The 20661-nt window shown below is 37.4% G+C and overlaps 1 protein-coding gene across 8 annotated transcripts in view; it reads right to left on the bottom strand.

The window, feature by feature from the left end:
* CDC42BPB (CDC42 binding protein kinase beta) overlaps nucleotides 1–20661 on the bottom strand; it is a 97075-nt gene that overhangs the window by 34968 nt on the left and 41446 nt on the right. For 7 of the 8 annotated variants that reach the window (XR_014228773.1, XM_082317653.1, XM_082317654.1 and 4 more), the window contains 9 exons: nucleotides 19701–19784; nucleotides 16021–16116; nucleotides 11395–11543; nucleotides 7535–7628; nucleotides 6000–6200; nucleotides 3913–4161; nucleotides 2855–2934; nucleotides 1684–1850; nucleotides 1465–1584 (listed from right to left, as the gene is read on the bottom strand). Coding sequence is in view for 7 of the 8 variants with exons in the window: in XM_082317653.1 (XP_082173779.1) it covers nucleotides 1465–1584; nucleotides 1684–1850; nucleotides 2855–2934; nucleotides 3913–4161; nucleotides 6000–6200; nucleotides 7535–7628; nucleotides 11395–11543; nucleotides 16021–16116; nucleotides 19701–19784 (1240 nt within the window). In the remaining variant the exon portion in view is untranslated. Of the gene's footprint in view, nucleotides 1–1464; nucleotides 1585–1683; nucleotides 1851–2854; nucleotides 2935–3912; nucleotides 4162–5999; nucleotides 6201–7534; nucleotides 7629–11394; nucleotides 11544–16020; nucleotides 16117–19700; nucleotides 19785–19952; nucleotides 20023–20661 lie in introns of those variants that run through there. The other variant, XM_082317658.1, reaches the window with a different exon arrangement.

Genomic DNA, 20661 nt, shown 5'->3' with positions numbered 1-20661 from the left:
GAACCCACAATCTGGGAAGGAAATACCATCCTGCACGAGGCAGGCTGGAGACCCAATGGCCCATATTCCTGGCAGTATGTTCTCCTGGTCGTTCTCTCTTTACTCTCAAAGAAAATTAAACAAATTTGATTTGAAATTATCACCTTCAAGCACAACAAACTAACCACCTTTATATATTTCCGCTCAGTCCTAAGAGCTGGTAAGAAAATGAACTGTCATTCTCCATTTAGTTTTAATTACTACTTCTTTTAAACAAATAAATAAGAAATTGCACAGGGAATAACCGTCTCACTCAAGTTCCACTGATGTCTGTGGCAGAACAGGAAATTGGACCTGTGTATTCAGGGATCCCAAGCACTGCTGTAACAATTAAAGTATTATTCCTTGTCTCATTTCAGCACAAACCTCCTCCTACTCTACACAAACCAATACTACTTCTTTTTAAATGAGAGCATACTGCTAGTTTTTATATTTAACAGGACACCATTGGCTGAAGAGCTGGATAAACCTGAGACATTTGCAGAAGTAGCACCCTAATCTAACTATTTTGACTCAAACCTAATTCCAGAATATACAAGAATAGCTTTTTTTGAAATGATAACCTACTTAGGAGAGCTGAGCTATTTCTGCAACACATGCACCTACAAAGGGGGTATATTGCCAAACTGCGGGGGGGGGGGGAACCCAGCATCAGCAACTCAGCATCTGAACTCACTTATGCTATACTACAGGCCCCTATAAACCTCTCAGCCAAGTCATTAGGATTCAAAACTACCGTTTTGTTTATCACTGATTCCCACTTAAAAATTAGATGCTAACAGGAGGTTTGTATGGATAAACTAATAGCATTGTCAAGCAACAGATTTTCAGTGATATGGATGAGTCAGTCTTCTCTCAGGACAGATGCCAGTATTTGTTTTTCTGCAATGCTCAGTGCTTCCTAATTAATGCATCACCAGACAGAAACACAAAGGGAGCAGGAGCTCAGAAATATTTAAATGTGAACCATTATTACACATCCTCCCACCTATCCCCTTATGTTACTAAAGAGCAACTAGTCGTCTTTTTCCACATTCTCTTACACCTACCTCCAGTAAAACCCCTCCAAAACAATACACACCCTCCCCACCCCCAAAAAAAGGAGTAAGAGAATAGGATCTCTTGAGACTCCCAGAGACGTCACAAAAAATATTTAAACTGAACCCATCTAGACAATTCATTGTACTCCAGACTCCCCATGCTAGTATATGCGATCAAGCTGAGCAAGTGGAAAAGTTAAGTACTCACCTGGGAAAACTGAAATTCCTCTTAATATTGAACGAGACTTTAAAAAAGCCTCTTTTTTTAGCACCTCAAGAACATTAATTCTACTTATTGCAAGAAAAAAAAAAAACGTGCATACATATTTTGCTACTCCTAGTAACATTAAATTGCATTACTATAATTACCATGCCAGAGGCTTACCTGTTAATTTGTTCTTCAACCGTTCAATTTCTTCGTTTAACTTTTTTATTTCCTTATCACGGCTTGTATTTACTGTAACACACACTGGACCCTGGAGGTTCTGCATTGTCTGTGTAGATTCTTAAAATCAGAAAAGGAAGGAAAAGGTTTTCAATAAAATACATTCCAATTCCTCCTAATGAGCAGAACTAAGAATCCAAACAAATATAAACCACTAACCTTGCAGTTTTCTGTTCAAATCCTGCTTTTCTTGCTCTAATTTCCGTATTTTCTTTTCATAGCCTTCTATTTGTGAAGTGTTCTTTAAGTCACGCTGTACATCCATATCTTTGGTTACAGTGTCAGACTGCATCGCACTCTTTAAAGTGCCTCTGTCAGATAAAGAGCTGAAAACAAACACTTAAGTTAGAACATTTTAATAAATACTCATAGTAGTCTATAGCAGTGACATGCTGGGATTCCACCAAATACGCGCCTTAAATTTACAAGAACAATTAGCGCAGTAATTGTTACTGTTGAGACCACTGTCAGGGTAGATAAAGTTATTATTCCCTAGCTACTGTGTATGCTGTTGTAGAATTAAGATACCTGCATTCAGGATTTTAATCACGCGGACATATATTCACTTTACAAACTGCCTAAATGATTGAAAATACTAACTCTCCTATGCCAAAGGTTACTACTACCTGACAGCAAAGCAAGCAGGTAAGTGTACCTGCACTGAGAGCGCTGAGAAACAAACCCAAAAGTTTAGTTTAAAGTGTGACAAAGACGGATTTAAGTTAAGCCACATGATCTCACTCTGAAAAGGATGAGATGTGTGTACTAGCTTCTTTCTGAAATAGTATTGCATGGGGTAACAAACCCCAGCAAAGGGAAATAACGGAATAACAAACAGGGCAGAATAACTCAAGATCAGAGACAGGTGTATGTTTGAGGGATCTCTGAAGTCAGTCATTTCAAGGATAGGCAAAGTAAGCCATTTTGTCCATGCTCAGAACCACCTATGTTAACTTAGCCTACCAGCAGGACTTTGGCCCAATGAGCTAATCCTGAACTGTTCCTGGCAGACGTGCAACGTGGACAAGACTTGCTCTCAGCCTCTCAGCACAGAAACAGCAAGTTTATACCAAATTGCAAGTGACACATCCAGTCCCTTAACTTTCATTCATTTCAAATAGATAAAATATTAAATACAGAAGCATCTAATCTTGGCAAGCATGATCAAAATATGTTCAGACACTTGGGGAAAAAAAAAAAAAAGGATAAAGGTTTATCCACAGGTACATCTACGGACATCAACTCTTCTACATGTTTATAAAAATGAGAATTTCCTAGAATTAGCTGCATTTGGGAAACAAGTTTAATGAACAACACATCCTTTGCTTACCTATCAGTTGTGTATGTAAACCCAACAAATGGTAAATGCAATCCAGAAAAGCCTGTATGAGAACTCGGTGGCACCACTTCCTGCATGAAAACAACAGGCATGAAAACCCGAAAGAGAACTCATACAGAGCGACAGGTGTTTGATTCAGCCTTAACTGTTAAAGAGAGACAGCTAACAAAGCCTTTTCCTAGCGCCTGCCAATTGTCCATTGGCAGTTATGCTTCATTGTATAGCCTTCCATTGTCCCTCGACGAACTTTATTTCAGATTAGGTCACTTAATATCACGACCTGAATTTAGGAGCATCTTGAACCAGCACTTGAAAGGGCAGCATTTCAACAAGTTCAAAGCACAATGCAACCAGTAAAAGAAAACCCGAAATTTCAAGTTCCTAATTAAAAGTGACCTGGCACCAAAATGCATGCTGTTAGTTTTAGTATGCTAGTTACTGTTAGATACGCAATAAAAAAACATGCCAAAGCCTCTTCATTTCTTGGAATACAAGCTGATGAACAAATTACCACAAAAGCCCTCTGATCCTCCTGAGTTTGTAAACTACTACACAACAGAAATGTAGGAGGGGAACACCAATATTCCCACGCCAACAACCAATCTCCTGGTTCTTAAGTAAGTGGAGAAGTAGCAGTGTGAGCTCTCTCACCTGGACAGCTGTGAGCACAAGCTGCATGGAGAATATATGTGTATTTCTGAAGACAGATTTTTTTTCACCTTTGAAAAGGAATAAATCCAAATACTAGCTCCTTGTAAAGGTAAACTAAAAGGGCAACTCAGGGTTTTTTTTCCCCACTGAAATATGTTTTGACTTTGACTGACCATGTAAGAGTAGTCCATTTTGGCAAGTGCTACCATTTAGAAAAGCAGCTCACAATTTCCGATAACCCAAAATGCCAAAGAGATGAAAAACTTGAATTTTTCACATTTGAAATGACTTATTTTTCATCTCTTACATTACTTATGTTGAAATAAATTCTCACTACTACATTATAGTGCAGCGAGGTTGCATACTTGCATTAGTAATATTTAAAAACAAAGACTCACTGGATTTCTTAATACATCATCATCTACATCAAAGTTTGAGGTGTCAGAAGGACTGCTAACATCTGGAATGTAAGGTGCTTCTAGGTTTCGGATGTTATCCCAGTTAAGTCCTTCAAAAAATGCATGAGACTTAAAATCCTCTATTCCATTCTGTCCCAGTCTACGCTCCCTACTGCAGATAAGTCGCTGAATAAGATCTTTTGCTTCTTCAGATACATCTGTAACATGGGATGGAAACTGAAATCGTTCCTAGAAAACAAAACAAATACGAGAAATTTTAGAGAAGGAATCCATTCCATAAGTTTCAACAGTAGTTTCAAAAAGAATGTGCTAAATTACACCAATAAAACTGGAAAGGAATAGTCAAACATTGTTCTAGTCCCAGTGAGCCATGGCAGAGCGTAATGCAATACACTCAGTGATAGACTTTTTGTCTTAAAATGGATTTTGAGGACAAGTAATCACTTCTTAATTTCTTTAATACAGATCTGTTTGAAACAAAGTGCAATTACAGTAACTCTATTAGGAAAAGCAAACTTTTTTTTTTTAAGACATAGAGGAATTTTGACACACTACATTATATTAAAGATCATACAATAAAGGCAGACCCTCACTGGTATTAGTCACAAATCCACTGATCTCCTGAAAATGTACTCCTTGAGATTTTATTAACTTCAACTCTCAAAAACCCATGATGGTAGTCAATTCAAAATGTTGTTATATTTAAGGATGTATTTTTCTAATTTATAGGTTAAATACCTGTTTTTTCTTACTAAAATATAATCTACATTTAGCAAAGATTTACAGTATCATAAACAAACAGAAGATCTAAAAATTTTATTTACCACTAACATCTGAAATTATTCTAGATAAAAATCTAAATAAAAATCTAAATAAAAATTTTCTGTATTTCAGCCTGCTACTACTACTACTGTATAGTCAAGAAGGGCTTTTTGGTTTGTTTTTTTTCAATAAAGGACAATAGCATATATATATATATATGCACACACACATATATATATCTATCTATCTTTTCATAATACAACTTTTCAAATTTAAAATGAGATCATTAGGGACTAAACCAGCATAATTGAAATTAAACTTTAAAACTTCCGTTGAAAAACATATAATCATATTGATTGTGTGTCCAAATGAGATTAAAATATCAAGTCTGCAGGACAACAGCTTCAAATTTCCTCCCAAGTAGTTTAGGAGCCAGGTAGCCAGAGTTTACACTGGTTACATTTGCAACCAGTTAGTTCATTGAAGAAATTAAAGCAGAGAGATTAATGTTCATCACAACAAGGGTGTCAGCTTTGGCAAGGATTTCATGTCTTATCCATCACTGCTTCACTGTGAGAGCACAGCATTGTAAACACCCGTAAACTGCACTCGTCCTGGGGAGAAGAAAATGCAACAATACACCCTGTGCAACAGCTTCTGGCTACCTAGGATGAGCCTGCACATAAACACATCCTCCTAATACAGCTCTTGAAAGGACATCATGAACTGGTTTATTCTTATTCTCTAATGTTCAAAATGCACCCAGAAGTTCCAACTCTTCTCTACCACTTTGACCCTGGACAAACCCCCTAACCTCATGTTCTTCATGAAGCTCAAATTCACGTTTTTCTACCACTTCCACTCCAGGCAACTCCCGCCGACCTCATGTTCTTCATGCAGCTCATGTCTACACCGGTTGACTTGCCTGTTCCCTTTTTTGTACTGTTATCAGTGTGACACAAAATGTGCGCAACTGTGTAAACAGTAAGTTATTTCATTTCTCCTGCACAGCCCAGAGGAAACTTTAAATGGGCCTAACATGATAGTTGGTTTTAATTTCAATTTTGTGATGACTGCATAGATTTTCCAACAAGCACAACAGCAGCATTTAGAGAAAAATTTCAATTTGACAAAGAAGCAAACATTCCTAAAACCTGAACCAACCAACCTATACAATATGGTTCTAAACCATCGTGAAAAAGCAAAGAACCATCATCACTCCATATCTTTAAGTGATAACAGTTTCTCTGTAAACATTATAATCTCAGTGAATACATAGAGATTTAATTTAATATATTTCTTACTTCATGATTCATAATCTTCCCATAGGTTTCCACTAACGACTCTGCATAAAAGGGTGTTTCACCATACAGCATTTCGTACATGCAGACACCCAGTGACCACCAGTCACATTCAGGCCCATATTTTCCCATTCCATCTTCCATTGCTTGCAGTATCTCAGGGGAGATGTAGTCAGGCGTACCCACTGCTACTGATGACTGTACCTTAGAAATAAGGCAAACATAATTCTCCTAAGTTTTCAGGTTCTCCCAGCAACTTTCTCACTCACACACTAGTATTTGTGACAAACAGAGACACCAGGACATGATTTTGGAAAGGGAAGAGATTTATAAAATCACAGCAACAAAATAAAGAAAACATTAAGAAAGTAACAAAGACTGCAAAGATTAAGTTCCAGTCTACTTCTACATAAAATCAGTTGATACATTTTATTCTGAACACAGTAGAAACCCCAGTCATACCTGTTGTGAGAAAGCAGAAAGACAAGAGGAGAAAAACGTTTTGCCTTAGTATCTGTTTATACTTTAAAATTGCAATTGGCTGCCAGAAGTTGAAATGAGAAATGAATAAGCAGGGAGTTCAAGTCCTATGCCCAAGTTTTACAGTTTCATTTGAAGACAGACAGGGCAAGTAGACTCATTTTTATTACGTCAGAAATTGCCTTAAGGTTTATTGCAAAGCTGTGCAGCTGGATGCAATAGAGGGGTAAGGTGGGGAATTGCCCTGTGCCCAAGCAGTAGGGAAGCCCTGACCACCAGGGCAGTGGCAGAGCAGCTCTGATCTCTAGGAATATGTTCTCAGGATTCACAGAAAGTTACAATGGCTCCTTCCAATTCCTTCTGCATTTTAATATGGTAAATCTTTGATGGGCATTTTATGACTACAGAATGTCACTGAGACTTGAGTTTGTGCCAAAAATCAGTGAACAATGTTGCATGCCGTATTTTGGCAAGACTGGCACCTCTGGAAGCACCCTACACTAGGCAAAACAAAAAAACCTCATGAGTGATTTAGCTTTTAGGGGTGTATCCAATCTGGTGCACAAGACGGCCAATTACCATAATGTTGCTGTTCGATTTGTAAAAGGCATATAAAATAAACTGCTTATTAATTATCTCCTCATTTTGAATGACTTATACTTCAAATCTGTCATGGCTGCTAGGTTCCTGGTCACCTATGATTCCAGCACATAAATAATATCAAACTTCTATCGTTTTTTAACACAGGGTCTTTGGACAGTTCATAAAAATCTCCTGAGAACTCAAATGGCTAGTAGGAGAAAAGGTGAAAGATAGAAAAACATAGCAAAGGATAACTTTAAAAGGTAGCAGCCTGTAAAACAAAGGAGATGAAGATGTCAAAAATGTTTTTATAAATATGTTGAGTTATACACTTCCTTCAGTTTTTATTATGTCAATAAGCTTACAGTCTATCACCTCCCTGATGCACGCTGACAATGCCTAATAGCTTTAAGACCAGCAATTCACTTAAAAGGTCCCACTACCAGTGACCCAGTTAAATTTTTCTTCATACATACTGTGCCATCTTCACTCATTTTCAGACAGGATCCAAAGTCTGCCAGTCGTATGTGGCCATTCATGTCCAAAAGGACATTATCAGGCTTTATGTCCCTGTTATAATAGAAAGAAGTGAAAAGATTTAAATATACAGTATTAGCTCTGCTTGTAAAGATTAATCTGGCGTCAGAATAACAAAGAATTTTATGTTGGATGCCCACTGATGCAAACTTTTTATTGCACTAGTTACAATCCTCTCCTCCTGCCCAACTTAAAACTTTGCCCACAATATTGAAGCCTTAGATTACATCAGATTTTCAAACTCATCAAAGTTGAACTCTGAATGGTCAAATAAGCAAGCAGAACAATTACAGTGAGTCTTACCGACTGTAACAGATAGGCAGTTTACTTCATCAACATAAATTCAAGATTATATGCATCACAATATATTGTTTAGAGGCAAGAAAGATAAAAGAGAAAAGGCAATCTTTTAATCTCATGGTTTTTGCCAAGATTTATAACTAACTTCTAACTTCTTATCTAGGAAGATGATTTTTTTTTTTTTTTTTTTTTTTTTACTGCTTCTCTAAATTTTGCCCAGCATTTCTGTTGGCCAGTGTTTTTAATTTGCTATTCAAGACTTCCTATACACTACGGCACAGCACATTTGCTTCTACGGATACCTAAAGCCACAGAACTCCCCAGCTCTGGGATCAGGGCAATGCCATTTCAACAGGATACAGTAACATTAGAAAGTCTCCAATATCAAACTGTGTCTTTCATATTCTTACATATATATAGCAGGGTATAAAATGGTATACAGCATGCTAAGGCTACTAAATGACATGGAACTAAGACTCCCATTTCATTCTAGCTCATTAATTTATAATTTATAATTTATTTTCTTTTTAATATCAGGAAGGCAGCCAAAAAGGATTTACTGAAGAGCATGTTAATTGAATTTAGTCCACCAATTAACCACGTTTTATTTCACCACTTTGTACTCAAATTCACACAAAGTATCAGTAAAAGATCAATCATCCAGACAACTTAATAAGACAGTCCTGATACTCACTCTGCTTCTTTTTTTTTTTTTTTTAATTAATAGCCTCAAAATATCCTGAATTATTTTAAGAGCACCTAGCCAACATGTTGGGAAGGTGGTGAGAAAGGAAGACAGAAGAGCAAGTGCAGAAAACAGAATCAACTCAGTTATGTATCAATTCTGCAGGCTGAAAAGGGGAACATCCATGTCTTCCAAGAATGTAAGTCTCCTTCCCTTTCTTTAGTCAACACTATCCAGGATCAGCTCCCAACATGCTAGCTTATCACCATGCCATTTTGAAATACTATTATTTACCTGAGCTAGCAAAAAAAGATCACCAAATCTATAAATGTGTTGATTTGGGTTTTTTTTTTAAGATACCATATTTATTCAAATAATACTGTCTATTAGTAATAAATGAAACCACATGTGCATTACGTTAAACCCACCAGTCTTGTTGCACCATAAAATACTGTATTTCTTTTCAAACGGGAAGTTCCAAATGCCACTACCCGTGCTCAAAACCTTAAAAGTTGTACAATAGCTTCAGCTTAAATTTTTGAGGAAGAGACTAGAATTACTAGGAAAAAGGAAAAAAAAGTGCTCTAATACACCTTGCTACATAGATGTGGAAGTTGACAATGTCTGATTTTTAAGGTGCTGAATTCCACAGTTTCACACTCGAGGAGACTTATGAGAAAAACACAATAGGTTTATCAAAGGGTCCTCATATGTGTAAAAATCCTGCCAATCTGATAATTTTTTCCAACACAAACTTGAATTAACACTTTTTAACCAAGGACTAATGCTTTGAAATTAATTACTGAAACTTCACTAATACTGTTGCTCATTAGCAGTATTAAGATAAAATAGTAAATGCTAATCTATGCCTGTCACCATAAATTAAATGCACTTACTTGTTATAATACCGAAAAATATGTGCTAACGCAGAAAATTAGACCATCTCACTAAGCTTTCCTAATAAACTCATTAGTAATTTTCTATTGTTAAACTTACTCCATACATTTCAGTTCTAGATATTGTCAACGTTCCCTTACAGTCCCATAACCACAAGTCAAGCTCAGTAGGTGCAGAGGACTATTAAAGCTTATATACAATTATACACCAATTTTTTGTTTGTTTTTTAAAGAACACTGCTCACAGTGCTGTTCAAAGCATGAGCCAATCTCATCCAAAACATCTCTGCTTTTCTGCTTTGCATGCAGATCTCGCTTGCCTAAGGGAACACTGTTTCTGTTCAGAAAGGCTTAATGCCTCATCTCTGAGCTCTGCTGTTTCCTATCTACAGCTAACAGGTCATACAAGCCTTTAAAGGGTCCTTGAAATCCTCTCCAGAGCAATCATGCTTCCTCCTAATCCATTCCAGTTGCCAAGCAGTAATTTCTTGGGCATTCATACATCTCCTATTCAAAGCGTATGTTTTGGCCTCAGAGCCATTCATTCCTATTGCCACAAGAGACGGACATTCAGCCCCGTGCAAAGATGTAGCTGGTCAGTTAGTTAGGCCACCTTCCTCAGAAATGGGTGCAATGGTGCCTCCGCTGACCTTCTCTGAGCTCGTAACATTTTTAAATCCCCACATATTGTCCACATTTACTTCATGGGGGTATTACAGAATTTATATACCTATTCTCTTTTTAATTTTTGAAGCAGTGATCAAAGTCTGAACAGAAGAGTTCAAACCGCTATAGTTTGAGAATTCCCTGGGTCTTTTAAACATTAATTGTAAATAAAAATCATCTCACTCACCTAATGATTTTCACCCACAAAATTCATAAAAGAGAGAGTAAAACTGTCCTTATTTCACAGTCTAGGAAATAAAGGCATAAAGAGGTAAAGGGACGTGGCCAAGATGTACCTGCCAAGTCAGATACAACGCTAGTATGAAGTCCACTTCTCCTGAGCCAGGACTTCAGTGACCTGTCATGAACCTACTTGCACGGCCATAAGCAGTTTTCATTTAACTGAAAAACCTCACTACTGTCACACTCTGTATTTTCTAACTTCTCTGTTTACTGAAATCAAGCTATAAATTCAGCATATAGAGACAACGCAAAGGTTTCCAGAATTATCATACATAGTTGTTAAATCTGAAAAGCAAACAAAGGATAGAAATTCTCACTTGATCAAGATTCTTGCAATGATGAAACAAAATATTTATCAAGTGCCTCCCTTACTCTACTCACAGCTCTTCTAAAACAGTTTCTCCAAGAGGAAGCCATAAAAGACGCATACAAAGTGTACCTTCACAAACACTTTCCTCTGACAGAGGAAAAGCAATATTATATATTTTTAACTACTACAGAACACAACCTAAGTTAACATGATGGTAGGCACTGACCTGGAATATACATCCTGTGTGCAGAAACAATTAGACAGGCACATGCCCACTCATTACAAAAAACGTCTGAGGATGACCTCAGGTAAACAGATGCACTGATGTTATCATAGGCTTACTGTGAGTAAATTTTGCAGAATGTTTAAACATTTGCAGAGGGTTCAAACTGCTTCAAATTTCTAGGTTGGCTTGGACAAAGGCAGATAAATATTCATTAAGTGAATTGAGAATAATCAAGAAGCCTGAATAAAAATAAAAGCTTTAGTAAAAGATTAGTCAGATAAACATCACTCCTAATATAAAAACTTGATATTTAAAACGAATAGCTTATACAGCTATTATGCAGCATATAGTAAGCAAGTACCTACAGCAGTTTGCCTGTGGCTACTGTGCCCATTTGTACATGTAGCAATATCTTTAGGATTAACATTGTATAACCGTATATGTATTTTTTCCCAAGTGAGGTGGTATATTACCTGTGTACATAATGAAGCTCATGTATGGAATGTATAGCAAGCACCATTTCACCAATGTAGAACCTAGCCATATCTTCAGGAAGTTTGTCTTCAAACTTACTGAGAAGTGTCAGTAAGTCACCACCAACATAGTAGTCCATCACTAGATACTGAAAAAGGAGAAATAAAGCAGTTAAGCACCGAGAGACAGGTGGTAAGAAAGAAATTAAAGTTCATCAGTTATTTGCTGAAAAAAAAACTTTGACTAATTTTTTTTTCTATGCCTGGGGGAAGTTGTCAAATTGGTAATCACTTGCGTTACTTTTATTTGCTTATTTAGTGTAAAACCAACCCATATTCTTTTAATAATCACAGTAAGGGTGACACATCAGCATTCAGTTCTTACCTTACAAAAAACCCAACCAAAAAACCAACCAAGATATGGCAGCAACAAAAAAGTAAATCAGGGTGAGTTTACTTCTGTCTTAACTACAGTGTCACACAAAGAAAATGATCTAGTATTACCAAAACTGATGTACGTTATCAACCCTTAAACTGACAATTTCCAAAAGGATGCAGGAAGAAAAAACTATAGTTAAAAACAGTACTTGATGCAGCTTAGTCTAAAATATACATTTCATTACTACTTTTAGTTTTGGTACCATTTCAATACTACTAGTGGTTCCAAAAGTGGGACTTATCACATCAGCTTCTCCAAACACTCATCTTGGCACATGCCATATCACGGATGCATAACATAGCTGGCAGGAGCTTGATGACACTATACATTAGGGATGCCCATGACAAGCCAGAAGCGCTGTCAAGCCAGAGGCACTACAGCAGTGGGAAACTTAAAAATCAAACGTTTATGTTCTTTTGAATACATTTCAATGAAAAAGTACACAGCCTCCTAGGCCAATTAGCCATTATCCTATCCACAGAAAGAACCAATACGTATAGGGTAATGTAAAAGAAAAGGACTCAGACTTGTTATTTGTTTCTCATACCACAAAACAGGGATTACATTTTAGTTATTTCCTAGCAATATCCACCTCAATCCAGACCATCACTTCAAGTATAATGACTTTTATCTGGTACGAACAGTCTTGAGCCATTTTGTTCCATGCTGCCCAAGATGCTTTGATACATGGTTTTAGGAATAACTTTGCTTATTCTGGAAATAACTTTCCAAAGCAGTCATTTTTCTCCTCAAGGTAAAGCGCCCTGCAATCCACTGTCCCTGCCACAGATTCATCTTCCACAAGTGAAGAAAATTAAACAAGATAGGAACCCAAAGGAACATAAAGTGCAATACTAACCATTTCCTCACTATCTTTTGGCTTAAAAGAGCAACTCTGAAAGGCATAAGTTTTGGTATTTGTCTCTATATTATTCAAATTATAGCTTAATCTGATAGGCAAAATTCATCACTTATGTTGAAATCAATCAGTCCATATTGCACAACCCATCAAGGAATTTTAAACATTTGTTGGAACACTGTACACATACAAGAATTACATTTGAAAACAAAAGGCTACAGAGAGGAACCAGCAATCTTTTAAAAGATATTGTATTAAAGTATTTTCTCTCAAATTCAAATATAAGAGAGCTTAGAGAGGCTTCTGTGGGAGCTGAAATAGCCTGCCTGTCAAAGAGACAAGGTAGTGCACTTCCCTCAGCTCCCACAGCGTTCATAACTCAGCAAGAGTTCAGCTGACCCATGAAATGAGGCACTTGGATCAGAGAAAGATGGAAGACCTCTTCTATAAGGAAGTCAAATTTTATTCATCTTCCAATTCACAGCGATTTTCTTGCTAGGAGGCACTTCTCCCTTCACATGGGGTTAAAATGAAGGGTATTAAGACACTAAAATCTAGAGGTACCACATTCTTCCAGGGAAGTGACTACATCAAACAGGGGGAGAGTAGTTGGAAATCAAAGGAAAAAAAGACATCAAAATACTCTCATGAATACTCAGGAGCCTTTAAGAGGCTGACATCACACAAACACACATGCCCTTCTTCATGAATGAGACTGGGAATGAAAATTTTTCTGGTAAAGCACAAGAAAACTAACAGATTTTGAATCTGGAAGCGATTAAGAACTTCAGGTCCAATACATGTTTCTAATATTCATGGACTATGTTTTATCTACACTGTATCTGCTTCAGCAAAATCACCAAAGGCTTACTTAACCCATTTTGACTCAAACTGTCTCTACAAAAAGCTTTCTAGGAAGCAGAAAAAAGCCATGCTAGCATTTTCATGCCATTTAAGAGTTGGCTGTTTAGAAAACACTACCACATGGTGTATTTGCCTCTAAAACATTTTAAAGCTATAGAAGCAGAAACAGAAAATGAAGTCCAGAACATTACATTTTGTGGAATTTTGTGGGTTTTGCTTATATGCAAGTTCTGCATCATCATGTGCTCTACTAATATTACATAGAGGGAACAAAACCCCAGTTACTTCTAGACTCTCCAAGGGCAGCTACTACTTCTTCTACCTTAACATCTCATCTTCTTTCTATTTGTCTCATTCTGAGCCCTTTATCATGCAGCCAGAGGAGGATGGCAAAGCCCTAGGTGTGGGAAGACACCAAGCTTCTCGCTCTGCTTCAGGGATACTTTACATGGTTTTGCACTTAAGAGTCATTAGCTACAATGCACCAACATCACTGGGAGCAGACACCAGAACCTAGAGCTTTCTCTTTCAGAGAGACCTGATGTCCACTCCAGGTCAGAGAACCAAGCTCTGTTGTCTGTTCTCATTTTGTTCTCAGCTTTGCATTCCATTCTAGGATGAACAGCACAGCTAAAAAGTAAACCCAATCTGCTCAGATTCTGTAACACGGCAGTGCTCTCCTGAGATGTGGAAAAACGTGGCTATAAACTTCTTCAAGCTGAGGAGAGAACTGGACAGAGACCTTTTAGCCCCTGGACAAGTGTACCACTAAGATGGCATGGAAGAGAACCTTCTGTCCAGGTTTTTGGATGAAAGTCACTTCCTGATGTGTTTCACCGTTTCTTCACGCATCATTTGCAATAGTGACTGAGATGCAGATACACTCCATCTGTGAGCACCAGACGTTTACATGAGATGGATGCTGAGTAACAGACCAAATTGGAAGGCAGCATCTCAGCACATGCAAAACCAGACCTCAGGCAAGCTGGGAATCTGCTGACTTTGGCTGCCCGGCAGAGTTGTTGCTTTCTTAGATACTGGATCTTAAATTAGATGCTAGATGTCTAAATTCTGCTGTCAAGTGAAACTTCAACATCTAAATGTCTTTGGCAACTTGGGGAAAAGTATTATACTGCTATATCTTGCTCGAAACGGATTTGTATAAAACGGTATTAGCAACACTAGATCCCTCTCTATACTGTCATTACTACTGCTTGCTATCTTGAACAGCTAACAATTTTTTCTTAGGTAGATCCATTCTTAGAAGCTACTTGGAAATACTGCATTATAGGATGTCTTCGGTTATTTTTATGCAAGTCTGAAGGCTGTTTGGTTCTGAGGGAATTTGAAATTATGAGCTATCTTCATAAGGCAGTGCCAAGAGTAACTAAACTTTGAGAGGTTGAAAATCTGGATTTATCACAAAGTATTCAATGGAAATAGCCTGTACACGAGGGTCTAAGACTACTTATTTTCTTATGATGTGCTTGTTATCCCGTTATTAACATGACGGTCAAAATAGTTTGTTTCGTTTTAGCACCTGTGAAAAAGTCTGAGTATTTTCTAACTCTTTCATATGCTTAGCTCCTGAACTCACTGGAAGCCTTTTATCAATACATTTTTTTCTTATTTATAATCATGACTTGCTACTGTGGTGCTATTTAAAAAGTGTTAAGAAGGTGAAAACCTTCGCATTACAACTATGTTAGTTGTTACAGGAACAGGAGGTTTGCAAACCCAGCCTCAAGTAGCCGCACAGAAGCTGTATGGGTCAGTATATTGCAGTATGTTGGGGCTTTACTGACTTTGCTCCTCACCAGCACTCTCTTGACTTCTGCGACTAAGGTAAACCTAGCTTATATAGTTCTAGTAACCCATCATTAAAAAATGCAATAGGAGTAATGACTTTCTTTATAAACAGTTGCTAAAGTCTCTCAAACTACTGAGATGACCAATCTGCTGATTTAAAACATATTTTATTTAAATACTTTTAAGAAATAGGCTTTTTTTCCTGAGGCTTTTAAAATATCAGTTTAATCAGTTTTTTAGACAAAATTTTAAATTACTTTTGCCATTTTTAAACAAAATCTTCCTTCAAAAGACATTCTGAAAGTTTAAAATAAAAGTATTTCTTATTTTCACAGAGTTAACACCTCTCAAATTATTTAGTTGCAATGTTATCCAAAACATTAAACTTAAGCATGATATATTTTATGCAAGGGTAGATTAGTCAATTTAAGGTACTTAACTAAACCTCTATATACTATAATACTACATGACTTTCTCACTCTCCTGGAGTTACAGTCAGCCCTTTGAAGTATTTCTTCAAGAAAAAAACAAGAATGTTGAAACATTGCTGCAAGGCATGAGGTGGACTGATTTATTGCACTAATATCCTTAAATGTACCAAAAATAAAGTTCTTTCATAACCTAAAGCTTTTATTTGCTGATGAAACAAACATACCAAATAGTTCTCATCTTGAAAGGCATAGTGCAACGTAGTAATCCACTGACAATCTCCATTCACCAAGACATTTCTCTCCTCCCGGAAGCAAGCTGTCTAAAGGAACAGAGGGGGAAAAGCCATTGTCAACATCAACAAGTAGTTTTCACAGGATGAATATATATGGATGTTTTATGGGATTATTTAAAATTACTGAACAGAGGTCTCTATTCATTGGAATTCAGTCTGTGTAAGTGACAAATCAGGGAATCTCTGCAGGCTTGTAGTCAGGCATTCAGTCACTCTAATCCTGACTGTGACCTTAAAAAAAAAAAAAAAAAAAAAAAGAAAACCAACAAAACCCACCACAACACTCCCCCCAAAAAGCCCATAAACCAATTCGAGTCAACACTGAATCTTTGTTCCATAATGTATTTTTAAAAGCCAGAAAAATGATAACTTGTCACTGCAATCTGCAGCAGAAAGATAACGGCTCTAGGAAAGTAAGTCTGGTTCTTCTGAAAAAGACCTTTGTGAAAACAGTTTCATGTATACTTTGCTTACATTACAGTTCCAATTCCAGACACTGCCAACACACTATAGGAAATAAGCAGATCTTACTATTACTGTCTTATCTTTGTCCAGTATAATACATTTTCATTTTCAATAATCTTTCCGCTACTTCAAATAGCCCACTGCAACACTTCAGAGAAGCAAGCTCTGTGTTAACAGGTTTTCTCAGCATCTTTACATAAAACCAACTTTCATAAACTTCAAGCGAGTCCTCCTTAATAAAAATATATTAATGTTTTTACTGGAACAGAACTATCAAGATGCAGACTTTGGGACTCTTTCACTACTCTCAATTCAGAGAGCCATTATTAGAATATTCAGTAGCTGCAGTTCAAGTGTTTGGTTCTGGATAATAATTGGGGGTTTTTTTGTTTGTTTGGTGTTTTTTGTTTGTTTTTTTTTTGTTTGTTTGTTTGTTTGGGTTTTTTTGTGGTCATTGCCACTTCTCCAGATGTCTTAGAAAATGTTTTATGGAAGGAACATTCCTTGGAAGCCCAAGCCTTATCATATATTGATTGCATCTTATAAAGGTACCTCAACCATTTTTCCCCCCTAAGGAAGCAAAAGTCAATTTACATTTCTACTGAAGAAGACCATACGGTGGCCACATTGTAAAGTTAGTAGTTATTGGTGCAAAGAGATGTAAATTATAATTAAATGTTAACTGAGAGTGGTTTAACGGTTTATGAATGCAAGGCCAAAGTATCACTCTGCGAAAAGTTTGGCAGCAACAGCAGCTCCAAGTAATCCTATCCCCTGCCCGCAGCACCAGAGCACAGCATTTCTCAGTTCTTCTGGCACCACGATGCGAGGAGACTGCCAACACAGAAAACTAGTTTGTTTATTTTCAAAGACATCAGTTCCTTGATCCAGTTCACCATGCAACCTCAAGTAGCGAGGGAATGTTACGAACACTTCAAAACCAATAATGCTGCTGAACACTTTGCATCATGAATTCAGAGAATAAAACTCTCCTTTTCTGCTTACGCTAGCTTAAAAGGCCTTGAGACGTGCCTTGAAAAAGCATGACAGGTTACCTAATCAGCCAGTCAGGACTTATTTGGACCTGTCAACAGTAATACACTAACGACTATGTATTTTGCTGTCAGAACAATGAATACAAATGGTCCACCTTATCAACATAAATGGCATGCCTATTTTTGCTTGCAACGCATTTACGGATGTCAGCTGATATTCACTAATCTCTCCTGCACTTTAGAGGCTTCCGATCATGGCTTTTTTTTTTTCTTGCAGCTAGTACACAAATAAGCAGTGTTTAGATAACTTTTTTGCTATGTTTAGTAAGTCATAAAATGCTTCATATTACAATTCACAAAACAAACATAAACCAGTATAACAACGTCCTTCTTAGACCACTCATACAGTGGATAATAAAACACCTGAAGCCTGCTTTTCAGTGGAACTGCCCACTTAAGAGGCTACTGTATTCTTGCAGGCCTCATTTTAAAAACTAACAAATTTTACCACATTTGGGAAATTTTAACACCCAGATGTTTTATGAACTTGATATGCAGGTTATCAAGTCTTGCTTATCCAGAAAAGCCAAATCAAGGGAGCAAACCTAACCGGAAAAGACAAAGGGGCACAGCAGAGAAGACAGTTCCTTTATTGTCCTTTGTAGATGGGGAAAATCAGCAGAAAGAGACCTTAACTGGACGGTTACTTGTCCCAAGTGTCTGTTGGATCAACTATTGCTCATTATACCTCTTTCTTGGTGGATAACCCTTTTCCACCTCTTGTCTGCCTGAGAGGGTAAGAGGAGTTAGTCGCATAATTTGAAGACAATTTGTAAACAGCCATCTTCTCAGGACATCTCTACATGTAGAAGTCTCAGCTATTTAGGTGGCCCATTTAATTAAGTCACTTTAAAAATGACTGAAGTAAGCCAGCATAGCTGTATTTCCATTAGAGTCTGGGAGCCCTCTACAAGCACTTGGGTTTAAAACAATTCTATACTGACCAATGAATCAACCCAACTGACACCTGCGTAGAAAGGGCACCAAATTTCCCCCGCACAAGGGAAGGCTTAACGCAGAACCGCTGATGCAGCACAGCCAGGAGCGTGAACTCTCCTGACAGCTCAAAGAACAGCCGAGTGGCAGTGGCTGACAGAAGAGCATGGACCAACGGACAGAGTGTGACTAAATCAGGCAAACGCAGTGGTGAAGAGAGGCTTAACAAGAGGGAGGAGATTTATTCACAGGAAAAGAGCTGGCACTGACTCACTGAAAGGAAGGGAGGGCCTAGGAAGGGTAGGCTGGGGGGAAGGAGGTGTCAGGAAGGGACAGAAGAATGGGACAGGGAAGGGTCAGCAGGCTCAGCCCTCAGCAAGCAGCTAGCCTTCGCCCCTTAACAGAACTGCTGCAACTATTGATGGACTACACCTATTTTTCCTGAAAATCTATTGCTCATTTACCTGCTGATTTCTGTAATATTACATTTGCCATAAGGTTTTCCTTTACAGTGCAAGAGTAGGTATTCTAGGAATACGCCACTTCCCATGGCATATTCTCAGTCGGTCCTTTCCTAATCTGTGAAGTACCCATTCACATTTGCATAATTTGTTCTGACAATGTACATCTCCTTTCATCAAAAATATCCTTTTTAAACAGATTTATCTTTTTAGCACATTTTGTTTTACAATCTGAATCTGTGATTCCGAAGTATTTAGTTATAGTTTCACCAGTTACATAAATCCTGTTACAAACTGTAGATGCAAAGCTCCTTAACGTATGCTTTCTGAATGAAAGAGCAAAAAGACCTTTTCATAATGGTTTTGTATACAGCTGTGAATGTCATAGTAGCACCGATCTCAGCTTTCATGTAGTCTTTAACTTGCCTTTATTGTAAACAAAAATCTGGCCAATAAATTCAGGGTAAGAACTAGGGCAGACTGTCTGGTAAACGAATACGCAGTAATGCTGAGAACAACAGATGCCTGGAAGGGACTGTCAGACTTGATTGCATTAAAACAGCTTAAGACAAAAAGAAAAAAGAATGAAGCTCCTACGCTCATGAAATAATTCCTCCTAATCTGGAAGGGCTTCAATGCAATTTTCCTAATGCCATTTAAAAAATTCTCTGCATTAGAGAACCGTATTACTTACCTCTGCCCTTTTAAGCATTTCCCATTTATTTAGAATTTTCATCGCGTAAATGCGCTCTGTACACTTCATTTTAACAACTGCAACCTGAAACAATAAGATATCTTTATTTAATAAAAGCATAGTTAGAGAAATACAATATTTAAACAGCTTAATATTAACAAATTATTAATAAGAGTCATCAGTGATCAGCTCACACACTGATAAATTACAGCTTGAGCCTTTGCTCCTTCTATATTCCTCCTACGTTACTACCATGTAGTTGATGCACAGCACACCATGTGTGGTCAAGCGCTCATGATCAAGTACAGGGGGGATGACACAGGAGGAGTATGAAGCTTTTCATATGAAGATGCGTAGTAAAGCTGCATTGTTTGCCCAGAACAAGCAATGCTTGTACACCATGCCTTCAGCCAATGAGGCAACATTTAAAAGGGCAGCCTGTGAAAACAAGGAAGGCTGCTGTCAATAGAAATACACTATATTTGACTAATTTGTTTTCACATTTCAGGTTTCAGAAACTTGAAAGATATTTGCAAATTAACATGCTTTTGTGTACTGTATGCAGATATTTAAAAAGAAGCAAAAACAGTATTCATGTACTTATTCATCATTTTGCTTGAAGCATTTTACTATGCATCCTGTGTATTAGACTTGCTCAGACTGGTCTATTATGAACAGTAGCTGTGCACATAGCTGTCCAGTGGAATAAAAACCAGAAGAATACAGAAACTTCAAGGCTTAGGAATGCAAAGACTTTATTTTGACCAAGACTTGTATTCTTCAAGACCAAAACTAATTCTTCTTGTAGTAAAGCCATCATTTCCACAAAATTCTTCCAGTTGGCAAAGAAAAGCAGGCATCATGACTAAGACAGCAACATTTTCACAGGACTATACATGGACTGCTTGAATATTTCTGCTGCTTCTCAGCTTGTCTCTATTTCAGAAGTAGAAAACCAACC

The sequence above is a fragment of the Platalea leucorodia genome, assembly GCF_965183815.1.
Source record: "Platalea leucorodia genome assembly, chromosome: 7".
NCBI classification, from domain to species: Eukaryota; Metazoa; Chordata; class Aves; order Pelecaniformes; family Threskiornithidae; genus Platalea; species Platalea leucorodia.
The sequence above is the reverse complement of the archived record's forward strand: the minus strand, read 5'-3'. Positions and strand labels throughout refer to the sequence as shown.